Below are 17125 nucleotides of genomic sequence, written 5' to 3'. Positions count from 1 at the left end.
AGAGATGCTGTTTTTTTAGTTTTATAGCTAATTGTCTTATTTTGATTACAAGTTACAGATGGAGTCTGGAGATGATGTGGGGTACTTATTGTTTACTGTTTACATCTTACTTTACATACTTCAGGCTGTTGCAGCTAGCTCAGGGGAGAGACCGTATGACACTAGGTGGTACAGCCTGAGACATGCACAATAAAAAAAGAATTGCCTTCTGCTTTTCCCTCCATTGTACCGAACCGTGATGTCTGAGCTCAGGTATGAGCCGAACCGTGACTTCTGTGTACCGTTCCACCCCTAGTGTCCATAGTAGCAAGCAGTTGTTTTTCATCATGCATCCACAGTAAAGAGGTCAATAACAAATCTAATCATCATCCTACTGAAAGAAGGAAAGAATAAAGGGAAAAGGAGCAAAAACAATCCAATGAGCAAAAAACCCAGAAGCATATGAAGTACACAGAAAGTACTGCTATCTAAATGTATTCGCATCATAAAAAAACGATACCGTGTCCTGACATTTATTTACAATTCATGTCTCATTTCCGGAACATAATTTACCTCTTGTCATCAGAAAGTAGGCGCACTGTTTGATGAGTTAAAGCCACTTGGCAGCCTTATTCATTACGGTTTTGAATTATTTAGCTGATTTATAGATGCACAAAATACATGTTTGTTTACACAGAGAACTATCAGACCTGCTCACCAAACAGAATATTAATGTAGACTATATCCCAGTGATTGTTAACAATAACTACATACAGTTCAACGGCGCTGAGCAGACAGGGACGAGGAGCAACTGGATATACTCTCATCTCATTCATCTAAAATGCACGTTTGATGTTTTCCTATTCCAACACTTTCAACATTCGGTTGGAGACCTACTTTACCTGTTGGGTCAGACTAAAGAAAATGGCACCACCCAAACTAGCAGTCAGTCCAACGGCAGTGAGAAGGGAACATAGGTAGGTAACAATAGATTTGGGTCATTAAAGACGCCAGCAAAGCAACATAGTCCATAAAATAAGCACAGCAGCAACGTCAGATATGCGTCGGACCTCCGTGTTTAACTATAAACCCAAAAAAGTACAGAATTCGGTACCCAACCCTAGAAGTAAACAAGTTGCCAATTTCTCACATCTCTGCAATTCAAATCAACTGCCATTCATCTGCCCGAAAATGCTTTTTGTGTTTGCAAACGTCACAGTGATTCCGTCTATTGGACGGCTCTTGAGGTATGGGGGCCTCAGGGTGCCTTTCTTCATTTTGCGAATGATGATGAACTGCTGGCTTCATCAGACAGTGACCTCCAGTGTGCACCAGGGTGGTTTGCAGCAGAGCATGAAGAGGTGGTGATGAGAGTCGGCACCTCTAAATCTGAGACCATGGTACTCTGTAAGTTACTGCCCCAAGTGAAGGAGTGCAAGTATCTTGGGGTCTTGTTCACCAGTATGGGTAGGATGGAGCTGATGGGCCGTTTAGACGGCCGGATGGAGTATATACAGTATATGTATTGACTAGAGATGGCCCGATACCATTTTTTGCTTCCCGATACCGATCCGATAACAGTGCGTCATATATTTTATTATGTTTTAACAGCTATATACTACTATCCCTGTATGGATGTGATATGATTTCTATCTTTGTCGGTCTGGCTCAGGTTAAACTCTTTGTGAAACATGAACAAACACAAACAATGAATGCCACAGAACTTTCTTTTATTCTCCAGTCAGTTATAACGGAATAAGAACATAAATAAACTACTTTAACGTAGATTTTCTTTAGGGCTTTATTACGTGGTATCGGATCGGTGCATTAACTCCAGTACTTCCCGATACCAGCGTTTTAGGCAGTGTCAGAGCCATATCGATATCGGACCATCTCTAGTATTGACATGATTGTAACTAAGAATTATGTCAAAGGATACAGTGGTCACAAGCAAACAACATGGCACGACACTCATACGTGCACCGTCTACTCCGAGTCTAAAACCGAAACGAGGGATGAATGATTAAACTGTGTTGTTGCTTTGTCGTGACTTGACAGCAGCCCAAGTACACGTTGTACTTGTAATCCATCCTCTAAATATTTAATGTTTCACAATGTCGTTTGGATAGCAAACCCCACACACCCTTTTAGACAACACACAAACACGCACATACACCTTTTTTTTTTTTTTTTTTTTTTTTTTTTTGACAGTCCCTTACCTCCAGTCCTACCCTGGTCGGGATATTAGGCCATTTCCGCTCATGAAACTTTCAGTAGCGCTGTCAGCAAGGCACAGCGCTGTTCTCTGTCTGTTCTGTTCGGCTCTCTTCTATTGTAGTTTTTAACTTTGAACTTTGTTCTCATTCTTCCAAACTCCTCTCCTCTCCCGATGTCCTCTCTGCCATCATCTTTCTTCTCAACTCATCCTAAATTTACTCCCCTATCCTATCTTTTCCTCCATGTCCTTACCTCTTGCGCTTCTCTACTCGCCCTTAAATGGCGCTTTTGAAAGACGGTCCACAACATACAACCAGGTGGAGATTTGGAGTGCTTAAATTAATTGGATATGCCCCACAATAGAACCCATAGCATGTCATTTCATTCTTTAGAGTAGGTCAGTGATTTCCAAAACTTTAGCTCAAGGGACAATGCTCTTGAATCACAAGAGCTTGCTTTGTTAGTGCTCAAGGATTCAGAAAGTGTCCTAGCTTAGAACGCTGTTGTTAAATAAGCTATTAAAACGCTTTGTAAGCGTGTGTCCCTTCCCCTGTCCGCATGTAGTCCCGTTTTTGTTTGAGCTTTTGTCATGCTTTACCGACCTTACCTCCGAGGCCAGAATGTTTCTCTGTTTGGTAGGTGATTTGGTTGTTGTATTGGCCCCCTTTTCAACACGACATTATTCATTAATGTTTAAACTAACTGGATTTCCAAACTAGATTAGTGCAACGTTTTGACAGATGTCCTTAAAGCATGTCCATGAATCACCACAAAACAGGGAAGATGTTGGCCTTGCAGGGACAAACAACCTAGAGGGTTTGGGTCTCTCACAAATCCAGATAATAAACAGAAAGACCTTGCCCTTTGCCACTGAGCGTGTGTGTGTGTGTGTGTGTGTGTGTGCGCACGCAAGATTTTTAACCTGAGTGTTGTAATGTCTCCGCTGTGGTCTTCTCTCTGCGGTGTGGCCATCTGTTCAGTTACCTCATCCAACACAAGACAGGCTTCCTCTGTCCTTATCTCTATCTCTGTCATCTTCTCTTTCAGTCTTTCTATGTGCAGTCTATTCTTGATATTTATTCTATTTTTTTCTGTCTATTTTGCCTTTAGTCTGAGTCTGACTCACCCCCTTTTTTCTCTTTGTCACTTTTGCTCTATTTGTCACTATTGATATAAAGACGAGGACAAGAGGGAGAAACAGAGAGAAAAACATGGATGATATAGAGCGAAACACACACACACCAAATACACACTCAAAATATACACACCTCTCCTCCCCGGCATACACACAGACAGACGGAAAGACAGACAGGGTCCAAATTATCCCTGTTGCGTGGAGCATGAAATTAGCAAGTAGCTCAGTGTGGCAGCATTAGCATGGCTGTTAAAAGGATACGGTGACATTTTCAGGTTCTGAAATATGGTCCTTTTCCATATATAGATGATTATATTTACCAGGTAGGGAGCTGTTCAGCATTTTCAGTGGCCATGTTTAAAACTATTGTGTAAGATGTGATCTGTGGAATCCTGGGGGAAGCATTTGGTCATTTACTGCAACAAGATTAGCTAAGATTGAGATTAAAGAGCACCGACTAAATGAATCAAATATGTATGTTGGTCCTTGTGTGTTGCTTTGATTCCATGTCATGCTACTTTATACTTCTACTACATTTCATTTTTCTTAATGATCCTATGTGATTTTAAACTGAATAGCTTTTGATTTTGGACTGTTAGAATAAGAAAGTAGGACATTGTTCTGATATTGTATAGACCAAATGATCATTTAATTGACAGAATACTCAACAGATTATTTGATACTGAAAGTAATCTTTAGTTGCAGCTCTAGTACTTTTTTTATTTTTTTTACAGCTTGCTTTCTGATTGAAATATTTAAATGAAAACAAATATGATTAACTGATTATAAAAAAAAAGAATGCGTTGTTAAGGGTAAAACCTCATCATTTATAATCGTGACATCTCACAAATAAAACCGTGTCTAGTTGTGACCCCGCCACATTTCCGATGTCTTTGAGTTGTTTGACCAAACAAAGATCTTCCCTCTAAACTTTTTAGATAGATTAAATAACTCTCTTTTAGAAGCGAGTCCTGGCCATGACAGCTGCAAAAACGACTTAAAGAGCAAATTACATCAAACAATCAATGATCAGAGTTTAGTAATGGGACATGTGCATTCAGTGGTCAGAAAGTCCTCAATCCTGTTTTTAAAAATCTTCCATGCTAATAAAATAATCTAGTTTAAAGTGAATTTGTAGCTCAAACCAAGATGACGCAGAAAAAAACGTTTAAAGCACTTTCACGTTACGCGTTTGAGGAATGACGTAAATAATCTGTGTGACCGAAGGTTGCAACTACTAATTTAACTTAAAATAACTAATAATTAAATAACTTTTTCCACTACATGGTACCTGCTCGACTCGCCTCGACTCTACTCGCCTTTTTTGGTTTTCCATTATGAATAAAACTCCCTGCTACCTGCTAACAGGTACTTTTTTTTTAGTATCCCCTCCGTCGAGTACCAAAAGTTGACGTGAAAACCTGCAGACTACTGATTGGTCGGAGGGAATCGTCTTATCACTGCGTCATCATTGCTAGCGACAGACAGGGATGTCCTGAACAAACCAGCCGTTTTTAAATAATTTAACCTGCTGCGTTTTCTTTTTTTGCTGCCTTCATCTTCTTTTGAAACAAAATTTTTCTTCTGGCTGTGGCAACAACAACACACCTTCGACGTTCTATGTGTGTGTCACGTTAGGTCACGGCAGTTTCCTGCTGCACTCGCCTCACGCATGAGGTGGTACTAAAATTCTGCAATGGAAAAAGGAGGACTGAGCACCACGGATGAGCCGAGAAGAGCTGCTACTAGCAGTGGGTACGCGCCATAATAGTTTTAGGCGTCAGTAGAGAATATAAATGAGAAGGCAGTTTATGCAATACCGCCTTATAAAGAAAAATATACCAGTGCTCCATTCTACGGTTGTATAAAGAAGACAAACCAACTTTTATCGTGTGACCCTTTTGAGGGGTTGGGAACCACTGGATTAAAAGTAGTTAAAACTAGTTCCGCCTGACTGAACAGTCAAATGCTGCTTACATATCAATCAATCAGTCTTAACAATCTTATCTAATATAATATATGATCAAATATTAGTCACAGGAGCCATATCCTGCAGAACGAACACTTTTACTTTTGTACTTTTACTTAAGTAAAGGATCTGAATACTTTGATCGCCACTGACCTCAAGATACAGTATGTTCTCATCGAGCCTCAGGCTAATGTGTTATACCTGTCATTTCCATTTCATTAAGCTTTATCTTGACTGATGGGGCGATTTTCTTTGTTAAGCTTATTTTTTTATGTGCTGTATTTTTCTTTATATCATTTATGGCCTTACATAATGAGCATTAGCAATTGACTGACTCCAGCACTTTATCTTTCTACAGAGAGTAAAAGGCAATGAAAGAAATTGAAATAGATAAAAAGATTCTGCTTTAGGATGTTGATAAAAAATTAAGTCACTGCCAAGACAGCTATTTATATATTAGTATTTGTACCTATCCAGAATGTGCATGCCTGTTTGTAAGCGATTATCTTGTAACCTGAAGGGCACAGGTTACCTGCTGAAGTGGTCCTGTACTTACAGAGTGAGGTGATGCTCCTGGGTGCCTTCTCCCTCTTACTGTTCCTAAATAAACCCCTACACATATCATCTACCACTAAAAAAAGAAAACATTAAAAGGCTGCATGCCCTTGAGTATCCACCAAACAGAGTCATTCAGTATTAGTGCCTCAGAAATGAATAATAGAAAAGAACCTGCTGTTTCTTTTTCAGTGAAAGAAATGCTCCAATTGAGCTTGAATTTCTTTTGATAGCATAGTTTAATCAAAATATAGAATTTTTTCTCTAAAGTAAAACCAATTGAAAATAACCTTCTAAATGTAGTGCTGCAGACCTTAATATCTATCAGACTGATGCAAGTGTTACCGTGCATTCTTGAATATGAATAAACCACCTACCTGCCAACGGAATAAGAGGCAGATTGTTTGAGCATCCCAGAGGGAAATGGTACTTTTCCTGCCTCTCTGTCTCCTATCTGTAGTAACGCTGTAGGAAGAACCCTTGATTAAACGCACACCAAGCCGTACTGTCTTCAATAAATGCCCACTCGCACATAGAATTCTCCTCTCTGTGTCCTTCAGTCACACTCCCGTGGACATGATCGTCAGTATTTCCTCCTTGTTTCTCTTTTATTGCCTGTCTCCAACGCAATCTTAGCATGAAACGAACATTACAAGTTTCATAAATCTAGCATTTATTGCAGAGTTAATGTACTAGGTTGCGTTAATAATAATAATGTTTCCTGTTCTCTGATTACTGTATGTTTTCCCTCGCGCAACAACACACACACATTATCTTTATTTTCACATACATACTGCATACTGACACATTGTGGATGCCTGTGAATTACTTTCAATCCAATGCTTTTCTTTCAAATCCAACATACACATAATGAGGCTGAACACATATAGGAAGGATCCGAAATGGACCAAATCCATCCAAAGGTGGGAATTCTGATTTGAATTCTTATTATTTTATGTTGCTATTTTCACCCTTAGATTAACCGTAATGCTTGGCAATTTCAAATGTAGGCTAAAGCAAGACACGGCATAGCAGGGAGAAGCACACACAGGGGCAGAAACTATGCTGAAGTTAATTTGAAATGTATTTAGAGCCATTTCTCTGGGTTTTTTTCCACTACTGTATACGCCTTTCTTTCTTTTTAAATGGATTTCATCATGACCTGACTCTTGTCATCCCTGTCAGCAGTTTTTTTTTTCTCCCTCTGTGAGATCTTATACTGTAATTTACAGTTCAAAATGTCACTTCTTTGCCTTCGTTTGAATGTCTCTTGCAGTCACACACCTACATCGTGCACACTATCCCAGCCCCTTGTATGCCGGGACATATCGCCAATCACTACTTCAGCCTTGTTTATATCATATGAAAAGAGCTCTACAATTACCACTCGAGTGTCAGCGCTTCATCATATCCTATCTGTGTAATTGTTACATCATTTTTAATCTGCTCGTTTATCATCTTGCATCACTCCCCAGCTCCGTCACCTTTACACCTTGTCTGGAGTCGGTTTGTCAGGGTATCGAGTTGGTCCCACGTCAGGCCGTTTTTGTTTTGGAGGGATGAGACTAGTCAGACAGCCAACGCAGCAGTTTAAAGACACTGTGACCATTGCAATACTCCTTTTCACTCTCACTCTGTATTCCACATTCCCTTTTCCTCCTCTTTTCACCTTTAGCCTCCTACACTCTCCGTATGCTCATGAACTCCCCCTTACCTCTTACCCCTCTCCCTATCGACTCCTCTCCCCGTACCCCCATCACCCTTTCTCCCATTCAGCTGCCTCTCACCCGCCACCTTCCCGCACTTTTCTCCCTTCTTCGATCAGCAGCACTTGTCAGTCAGAGTCTCGCCTGTCTCAGCCAATATGGCTGCCCTGACACGAGGGGGGGGGGAGGACCACGCATAACAATAGAGGAGGGAGAGCCAAGTTTGACGGAGTTACTTTGTCTCCCGTGACAAACTTTATTTTGCAAATCATAATGATGCGAAAGCCTTGAGCTGAAGCAGCAGTGGATGGATCGGGCAGGGGGAGTCGGAGAGAGAAATGGCTGGCAGAAATGGAGAAAGAGAGAGATGTTGAAGTTTCACGCTGTAACTACTGTTCATTTACTGATACCACTCACATGGATGTGCATCAATTATGGTGCTAGAGCTCTGAGTCGATTGGTTTAGCTTAGCATAAAGACTGAAAGCAGGGAGAAACAGCTAGCCTGGCTCACACCAAAGTTAAAAAAATACTACCTCCGGCACCTTTAAACCTCAATAATTAACATGTTGCATTTGTTTAATTCATACACAGTTATTTTGCTATGCTAAGCTGACTGTCTTCTGGCTCTTGTGCCGTACGTAACACACAGACATGCAAATTTATAATAAATTAGGTTGCAACTGGTGTTTATTTCTGTTGATATTTTTTTCCATTAGGCAATGAATCATTTAGCGTATGAAATGTCAAAAAAAGAGTGGAAACAACAATTTTTCACAGCTTAAAATGACATTGTTTTATTGTTTGTTTCATCTGAAAAACCCAAATATATTCAATTTACAATGACAAAAACACAGAAAAGCAGCATGTTTGCTCGATGAATGACTTAAACTTCACAGTGCAGTCTGTCAGTCAAGTATAGTCCAATTTTGATGTTTTGCTTTTAAAGTGACTTTGCAATAAAGGAGCATTCAGTGATGTCTACATTGACTTCAGATGCAGTGGCACCACAGAATTTGTTCTTTAAAAGGTTACACGTACAAGAGATTGAGTTATACTAAAACAAAGTGAGCTTTTTATTTTTTAACTTGATCTTCTTTTTCCCTGCCAGGCAGACACACATCGAAGTGAGCAACAAGTCCTACATACTGTCATTATTTAGGCTGCTATTTCTGCTGCAGTCAATGGAGGCAAAATATTTGAAAATAGTGGTGGAGTGCCATGGAAATTATTTGTGACGAAGCAAAAATATTATAACTTGTTAACAGAAGTTGTTTTGGATAAAAAATAAATCACTTTTTAACGTTTGAAATATTCCTCAGTCATATATATTAGAAAGAGAGGGGAGGGTGGGTGACAGACATTTGTTGAATGTGACTGAAGGAGGTGAGAGATTGTGAGAGCCAAGGACGGATGAAGGGGGGATTGAAAAAGAGGAAGAGGGGGCAGACAGAGAGACTGGATTTCAGAGTTTCACAGTCCCTAAGAATTCATTGGTGCCTTAAACCATGAACTCTCTCTCTTACACACACACACACACACACACACACACACTCTCTCAATAAAGGAAATTAAAATTGTGCGATGCTTTGTGGGCTGCCACTCCTTTACTAACTGTGTGTGTGTCTGTGTGTGTGTGTGTCTGTGTGTATTTGCTTGCTTCTGTTTGTTTGGATTGGAGATGCAAGGTTAGACCAACAAGCCAATCACCTGCCAGTTTACAACTCACATCACGCTACGCTTCGCTGTTCACAACCATCAAGCTTTTTTTCCCCCTCCGCTCTCACCACACTCTCTACTCTCTCTTTCTATTACTCGTTTTCTCTATTCCCCCCCACTCACTCACACACACACACACACACACACACACACACAGTTGGGAAATTCTGAAAATTGTTTTAATTGTAAAGTAAGAGGAAACCCAAACAACAGGAGATGTACACAAAAGCGTAGGGAGGATCACTCTGTCTAGAAAGAGCAAACACAAGAAAAGCAACATGCAGTAAAGAAGGAAAGCTGACATCCAGTCTAGATTTTTTTTCCGACTATTTTTATATCACACCATGTCTCTGTTTAAATCTGCCTATCCACTATTATTTCTTCCCTCGTTCCTGGAGGGAAATTCAATTATCACAGCAGAAAGGCAGTTCCTGTTAATTCCTGGCTCACTGTTGTACACAAATGAGTATGGTGGTTAAAGAGCAACACTTGCATTTGTTTACTCGGATAAAGTGGAAATGAGTAATACTACACCCTCTATCTAATTGCAATCCTGTAAATTAGTAGTAAAATGTAATAAACATGCTTGAATTATGGGAACATGTGTGTAGCCGCTGGCTCTTCTATTAACTCACCAAGAGTCTGCAGAGCGTAATGTAGAATTAAAGAGTGTGTGAGTTAGTTTCCTAAAACTGTAGATGATGCCTGGGTAAACATTTGAGTGTATTTTAATGCAGCTTCGCTTCTTTACCACCACATACTATCGAAGTAGACACATCCGAGAGCACACTTGCGGAATAATTCATGACTTCATGCTATTAGTAAGAGTTTGAGTGGGATTTGTGTGTGTTTGTGTCTGTGCCATTCAAGTGCATCTGTTAGTCTGATACATACTGTACAGTAGAGACACTGATTCTACTGAAAATAACTACTCCCTATTCACTTGGATTTAAAGGTCTTGGTAATTATCCTGCCTGTGATAGAGCTCCGGAGAAAAAATGAACAGAACAAGGATCATCTCATCATTTGTCTGTCTTCTTCTTTAATTCGCCCGCTCATTGCCGAGTCATAAAAAAAAAAAAAAAAAAGAGAGCTGCCAAACACAACGAGGGGCTGAAATAAAAAGCTGTGCAAAGGAGGAGATTTGTATCTTTCTTTGTCTCTGTTGCTCTGAAAATGTACATTTCTGGATCGTGACCGATACATGTTTGATATTCTGCTTCTTTTTATATCTCTTCTCCTTCTTTTCGTGTATATGGAAGACGCACTGAGCTGCTTCCCTTACATCCTTAAGCTTCTGTTTGAACAACATAACAAAGCTGTGTGTGTGAAATGTTCCAACTTGTTGTAAATCCACATTTTCATCTCTCTCTCACTAGGCTGAACCAGAGGGCTTCTCCCATTTCCACCTCTACGTGTGCGCTGCCTTCCTGGTGAGGTGGAGGAAAGAAATTCTAGAGGAGAGGGATTTTCAGGTAATGTGTACACAAGACAGAGGGGGCGCCATACGGCTTTGTGTCCACAGTCTGGCATGCACACATACATTCAGCAATACATGTTTTCATACCCAGCTGGTGAAGCTGATGGTGAAATACTGTACATATCTTAATGTTGATGTAAATGAATCTCGGTTGTGTGCAAAAACAACATCTAAACAGACCACGAGATTGCAGAGCTGTTCATGGCCTGCATCCTTCTCCATTACCTCCCTTGTCATTAACTGGGAGGTCCAAAAGTCGCTGTGAGCGCATTAGTAGACGACAGTTGACAGCTGCCAGAAGGTGACTTTAGTTGCCAGCTCACTGGGGCACCCGGCTTCTTAACAGTAGCAACACTGTCTAATATCATCACATACAAACATCGTCTCTGCTCTTTGGCGGCCCTCGCTTCCTTTCTTCTTTTACTTTTCTTTGTCTTTTCTTTCTGTTTTTTAAAGAGCCCCTGTTATACTTCTTTTCAACGTCATATTTGCACTCTTGGGGTCTACTAGAATACATTTACATGCATTGATGTTCAAAAAACATATGTTTCTCATACTGCCTATTGCTGCAGCTCCTCTGTCTGAGCTCTTGGCCCGCCTTCCTGAAAAACCCAGTCTGCTCTGATTGGTCAGCTGGCCCACTCTGTTGTGATTTGTCAACCAAATTCAAACAAGCTACTGGGTGGGCTGTGCTTACTCAGGCAGCACCTTTGGGCAGCACATATGAAAAACTGGGCTGGCATTCTCAATCAATTACATCACTAATTGAAGAATGTCATGTGCATAGGAGCATACAAATACAAAATACTTTCTTTATCATTGTTTCACTTTGCATCACACTCGTTTTACTTTCCTCTGCTGTTTTGAGTCTTTCCACGTTTCCCTTCTTTTCATTACTCACTAATAGAAACTTTTTAAAAAGCCACAATAGAAGAAGAAAATAGTTAGAGGAAATCAAAAATACCAGATATTTGTCAGTAGTACAAACGGACCTGCTGTGTTGATGTTAGTCCGCTGAGTCCAGCTGATCAATACAGATCTTTAAGCTAACTTCAAATTAATACAGATCATAGTGGGGGACACTTGTGTCCAACTCAAGCCAACTAGAACATTATTTGTCCCCAGAGGGGCAATTGGTTGTGCAGCAGTGAAAACCATAATAAGACTAGATCAAAAACACCCAAGGCAATTGAATACAACATATAACAAAAGTCAAGTAAGTAGTTTTGGCTACTGGGTATTCGAAGCGGGAACCAGAAAGCAATATATGAAACTCTACTGTAGGTGCAGAGGGTGGGTGCTGTCGGACAGGACGGATTCTGCTTTCTTTAACAACTGTTTGTTATACAAATCAGACAGACTTTTCTGCTGTAGACCTTTATCATCATGCATTTTCTTCATGCACACCAACAGATCAAATCCATCTATAAATCTAATTCATCAGGGACCTGTCAACATCCAATGTAGCCAGCTTCCTCAGACAGAAGAGGCACTGCTGGCTTTTTTTACACAACGTATTGGTGTTCAATCAATCAATTGATTTGTCACATGAAACCATCTAGGGAACAATTTCAGTGACATGTAATCCTGTGAGTTCCTTCAATTTGTGAGTAGTAGTGTAGTATTAAACATAAGTATATACTTGGGTGCCGTCTAAGGCAGTGACCTCATTTAGGATCCTAGTGGCCTGAGGGTAGAACCTCCTGAGCCTCTCCGTGCTGGCCTGGTGTACTGTAGCCTCTCCTTTCTTCTTGACTTTAACAGGGAGAAAAGGCTTAATGATTCTACGAGCTTTATTCTTGCAGCGACTGGTGTAAATATGCTTTAGGCAGGGTAGAGCACCGCCTATTGTATGTATGTTCCCAACAGCCACTGGCCAATCAACTTCCCCAACATACGATTTTACTGGCACCGGGGCAATACTTATGTCGAACCCTGCTGCCTGCTTTCCTCTGCTTGTAAGGTGACTTTTTTTCTCTCACATTCTTACCTAAATGTGACTAACTGTGTCCTTTCCTTCTTCTCTTCCCAACTCGTTAAAGCTCAAAAGGTTCTATATTTTTCGGGACATTGCATTGTGCTGCCCTGATTAATTGCAGTTAACTAAACGTACAGTATTAGGGGCTCCTTTGTTTTGCTCTATCCTTATGTCTGTGCACTGTGTGCTCATCTGTATTATGACCACACAAGCTCACGCTTTTACAAACTATTCTCCAAACTCCATATAGTTTTACTCACTGGCTGGCTCGCAATACAGACTACCAAGTTCTGTGCCAAGGGCAAAGTATCCAACCTCATGAAGATGAGAGGAAAAGAGGAGACGTAGAGGGAGGAGAGGATCAGGGTGGCAATGAGAGGGTGGGAAGAGGGGTAGGAGACTTCAGCACAGATTAAACTTTAGTGCAATGAAGGGAAAAAAAGAAAGGTGTGTTTTTATATAGCGAGTACATTTATGGTGTGGCACACTTTAGTGTAATGTTATAACCCTACAACATTATTCGAAAGACACAATGTTACAGATGATTAATTAAAGCTGACTATGCATTGGGCTGCAGTTTGCACACGCTTACGGCGTAAAGGCTATAAACACCTTTTGAAATGGAAACTATAAATATAGAACTTCTATATCACTGCTTTCCCAATAAAAAGTAAGCTGCCTTCCAGAGGTGATGTTCTCTTAAAAAAAAAAAAAAACACTAGATATGTGAATGCCGAGAGGAATATTTTCTAGAGAACATGCAGTACATTAATTTTTTTGTTTTACTTAGATGATTTAAATGTAATAACATTCATACAGAATGGAAAAAGAAAATCCCATTTGATTTTTATAACAAATGGGAATATAGCAGTGTTCCACAATGTGAGTGAAGAATGAATACCACCTTGTATCATAGTAGCACTCCTTATGACTATTGCAATCATCCTGGTTTTTGTTTATTAAAATCACAGTAAAGTTCTTTTATTCAGTACTTGAATGAGAAGTTACTATTTGTACTTCAGAGGTCCTGCACATCTGTAGCTCCTCCATTGAAGAAAATCAATAAAATTACAGCTGATTCAAGGGAGCTTCTACCTCCTTTTCTGTCACTCCCACCATGGAATAATCAAAAGTCTTCAAAGGCGATAGCAGTGGTAGAGTTCCAGTTCTAAAGAACCTGTGTTTGAGATGGAGGCCAGTTGAATAAAGCTGCTTCGTCCACTGAGTGAGACACTGGAGGCTGTCGGAGTTTGAAGATGAGGCATCAACTGACTCCTCTGTTCTTACTTTCGTGCTCCTCTTACACTCTCTCCACTTTTGTCGCACTCAAGTTAAAGCTCAGATAAGATTGCTACTTTTTGTTGGATTCAATTTCAGATTGAATTTCAGATTGTTATAGGTTTTTGAATGGATTTCTGCAGCGTTTTGAGCTGTGCACACAGAAAGGCCTCGCTAACCTTTAAGTAGTTACAGTGTGTCCACTCTTGCGTTAAAATGGTAAAAAAAAAAAAATGAATTTGCATTCATGGAATTATTCATAATTTATACATGCCTTGGCAGGCATACTGAGAGCAGACAGAGCCTGTGCGGGAGTAAGCGATGCCAGACTTGAAAATTATAATGAATTCAAGAAGCTCCTGAACACCATCAGCTTGAAGACAGCTAGGTCAGCTTAATTTTGTATTTGCTTGATCAGAATGTGTGCACCTACAAGTATGAGAGGCTTGTGACTAAACATCACTGAAAAGAAATGTACATTTCATCTCCGCAATTATAATGTCCTCCTTTCTGCTTGTTAGCGCATCGCTCTGCCGTTTGTACAGACATGTACAGTACTCAGGCGATGAATTCTAATGACTTTTGGTGATAGCTCTAGCACCAACATTTCAATTTCTTACCAAAAGCCTGCAAAACTAATTACATTCAGTCTCACCTGTACTTTGTGTTTAGTGCTAATTAGCTGTGAACTTTACATTTTACCTGCTTAGCATTAAGATAGTAAATGCTGTTTTATGGTCCTGCGTAGAATCAATGGCGTACCCCCGCAGACCCCTCTGCGTCTACGGCAAAAAATGTAACTATACGTCACGGCCACGCACATCGCTTGGACGTGGCTTGGTAGCGTTGCATTTCCCCCGACCCATTTCCTGGTTCTCCTTCTCCATAAACAATGTGAAATCAAGGAGAGGGTTAACTTTCCCTGCTCCAGATTTCCCACCGTGGTCAGAAAGCACAGGGGAGACACTTTGTTTCTCTCACTATGACTCTAGAGTCACAACTTGCTCCGAAGACAATTGCCGTCACTCTCTCACTTTCTCCCTCGCTCTATCACCCACTCCCCACACACACACACACACACACACACACACACACACACACACACACACACACACACACGCCGGTTCGAGACAAACACCAACGCACAAGTAAACAAAGAGGTTCGTGATTGACCACACAGCCTCTAGCGTTATGGCGGTGAATTGCAACACATTCAACCCTGACGCAGAACTTTTTTTTTTACAGTATTAGTTCAGAACTCTGAACTTCTAAATGATGAAATGTACCATAACCTACTCACAGAATGCAAGAAAGTGAAGAAAACAATTGGCAAAAATACCCGCCCCCCTGTGATATTCCAAGGGCTCTGTAGATACTGTAAATTCCTAAAAAGTGCTCTTTGCTGTTAATACAAACTCAACACTTCTTCTATGTTTACCTGTTGTAAACTGATAAATTCAGGATAACGAACATTCCTAATAGCACCCATTAGTACAACAGCCATCCGTGTACACACACACACACACACACACACACACACACACACACACAAATGTCATCCTGGTGTTTTTCCCTGTCCAGTATACAGCAAATGAGCTCTCATCGCCTATTTGTTCATGTCTTCATGTAAAGTCTGTTGTACTTAATGGAACACAGATGCCGTGTGTGTGTGTGTGTGTGTGTGTGTGTGTGTGTGTGTGTGTGTGTGTGTGTGTGTGTGTGTGTGTGTGTGTGTTGTCTTCCTCACAGAATGAATATAAATTCAGATAAAAAATGTGGCATTATAGTAAATGTTAAGAAAACAAACTTGTCTGCGGTTCTTAACAATAGATTTGAATGTTCTTGTACATTTTGAAGGTGTTGTAGGGGTTGTGGCTTTGAGAGAAAATTCAACTAAATCAACAACAAAATCAACTAAGTATAATACAATTCACTAAGTACTTTTTAGAATAGTGTCAGCGAGGAAAGAGGAAAAAGTAAAGATTTCTTCTCTGCTCGGCTTTAGTAGTTTAATTCCAGGAGATTTCTGCCTGGGATACACTGAGCCTCTGAGTTCAAACGTGGGCCTGCCAGGTTCTTAAGGGCCTGTTGAACAGCTCTTATCTTCACATGCTTTATCCAGCAACCCTCACGGCATCCCTTTTTTCTCATGTCTGCCTTTCTTTCTCTTTCTGTCTTTCTCTGTCCTCTTGTTTCTCTCTGTTACTAATTCGCAGCCACTCTGTTTGTGTTACGGTTTCCTTCTTTCTCTTTCATTGAGTTTTTTTCCTTCTTTTCCCTGTGTATCTCTCTGTCACTTATTCTTGCTCTTTCTTTACCTCCCTTTCTTTCCCACAATTCATCATTGACTTCATGATGAGAGGGCTCCTAGGGATGGCAGTGAGAGAGAATGAAGCTTACTGACCTTGGTATTTGCTGCCAACAGCAAGTCAAAGTTCTCAACAGATGTCTTGTCACAATTATTTGTTCAGATATTCATGGTTCCCAGATTAATCATATTGACTTATTTCATCCCTTGACATGCCCTCCACAAACTTGACATTTCTGGTTTTTAGTGAAGTATCTATTGGACGGATTGTTCTGAAAGTTCTTACAAATATCCAAGGTCCCCAGAGGATAAAGCCTACTGACTTTGGTAATCCCCTGAGTTTTGTTGTAACACCACCATGAGGTTTAAATGTGTGTTTTTTAGTGAAATGTCTCACTAAATGGATTGCCATGAAATGTTGTACATGTAAAAACATTGCAACATTGCTAAAGTTTTTACATGCTTGAGAGACATCTTAAACTTGTCTGCATAAAGTTTGGGAGAGGACATACAATAGTATAGAGACCTGAAACTGTCCAAAGGCAATAATCTGCAATAACTGCCTTTTCATCCTATAACATGCATTCATACAAACAACACATGCTTCCAGCAATATAATCAAGGTTTCCAACCTGTTTTAAATTAATCTACTCATTATTACATTGAGTTGCAACTCCAATTTCCCCAGGCCTTGAGGCTAACTAAACTTGTAGCAGCTAGTTAGCACAGCGCAACATTACTTGTTTTTGTGTTATAGCAGTAAATTACTGCTTTGATTGATTTGCGCTAAGCAGAGTTGGAA

The 17125-nt window shown here is 40.2% G+C and overlaps 1 protein-coding gene across 3 annotated transcripts in view; it reads left to right on the top strand.

The window, feature by feature from the left end:
* tbc1d22a (TBC1 domain family, member 22a) overlaps positions 1–17125 on the top strand; it is a 131307-nt gene that overhangs the window by 97887 nt on the left and 16295 nt on the right. For all 3 annotated transcript variants that reach the window (XM_028570956.1, XM_028570957.1, XM_028570955.1), the window contains one exon: positions 10659–10754. In XM_028570956.1, the coding sequence (XP_028426757.1) occupies positions 10659–10754 (96 nt within the window). The remainder of the gene's footprint in view (positions 1–10658; positions 10755–17125) is intronic.

This window comes from Perca flavescens, chromosome 23 (genome assembly GCF_004354835.1).
Source record: "Perca flavescens isolate YP-PL-M2 chromosome 23, PFLA_1.0, whole genome shotgun sequence".
Lineage (NCBI taxonomy): Eukaryota > Metazoa > Chordata > Actinopteri > Perciformes > Percidae > Perca > Perca flavescens.
The sequence above is the reverse complement of the archived record's forward strand: the minus strand, read 5'-3'. Positions and strand labels throughout refer to the sequence as shown.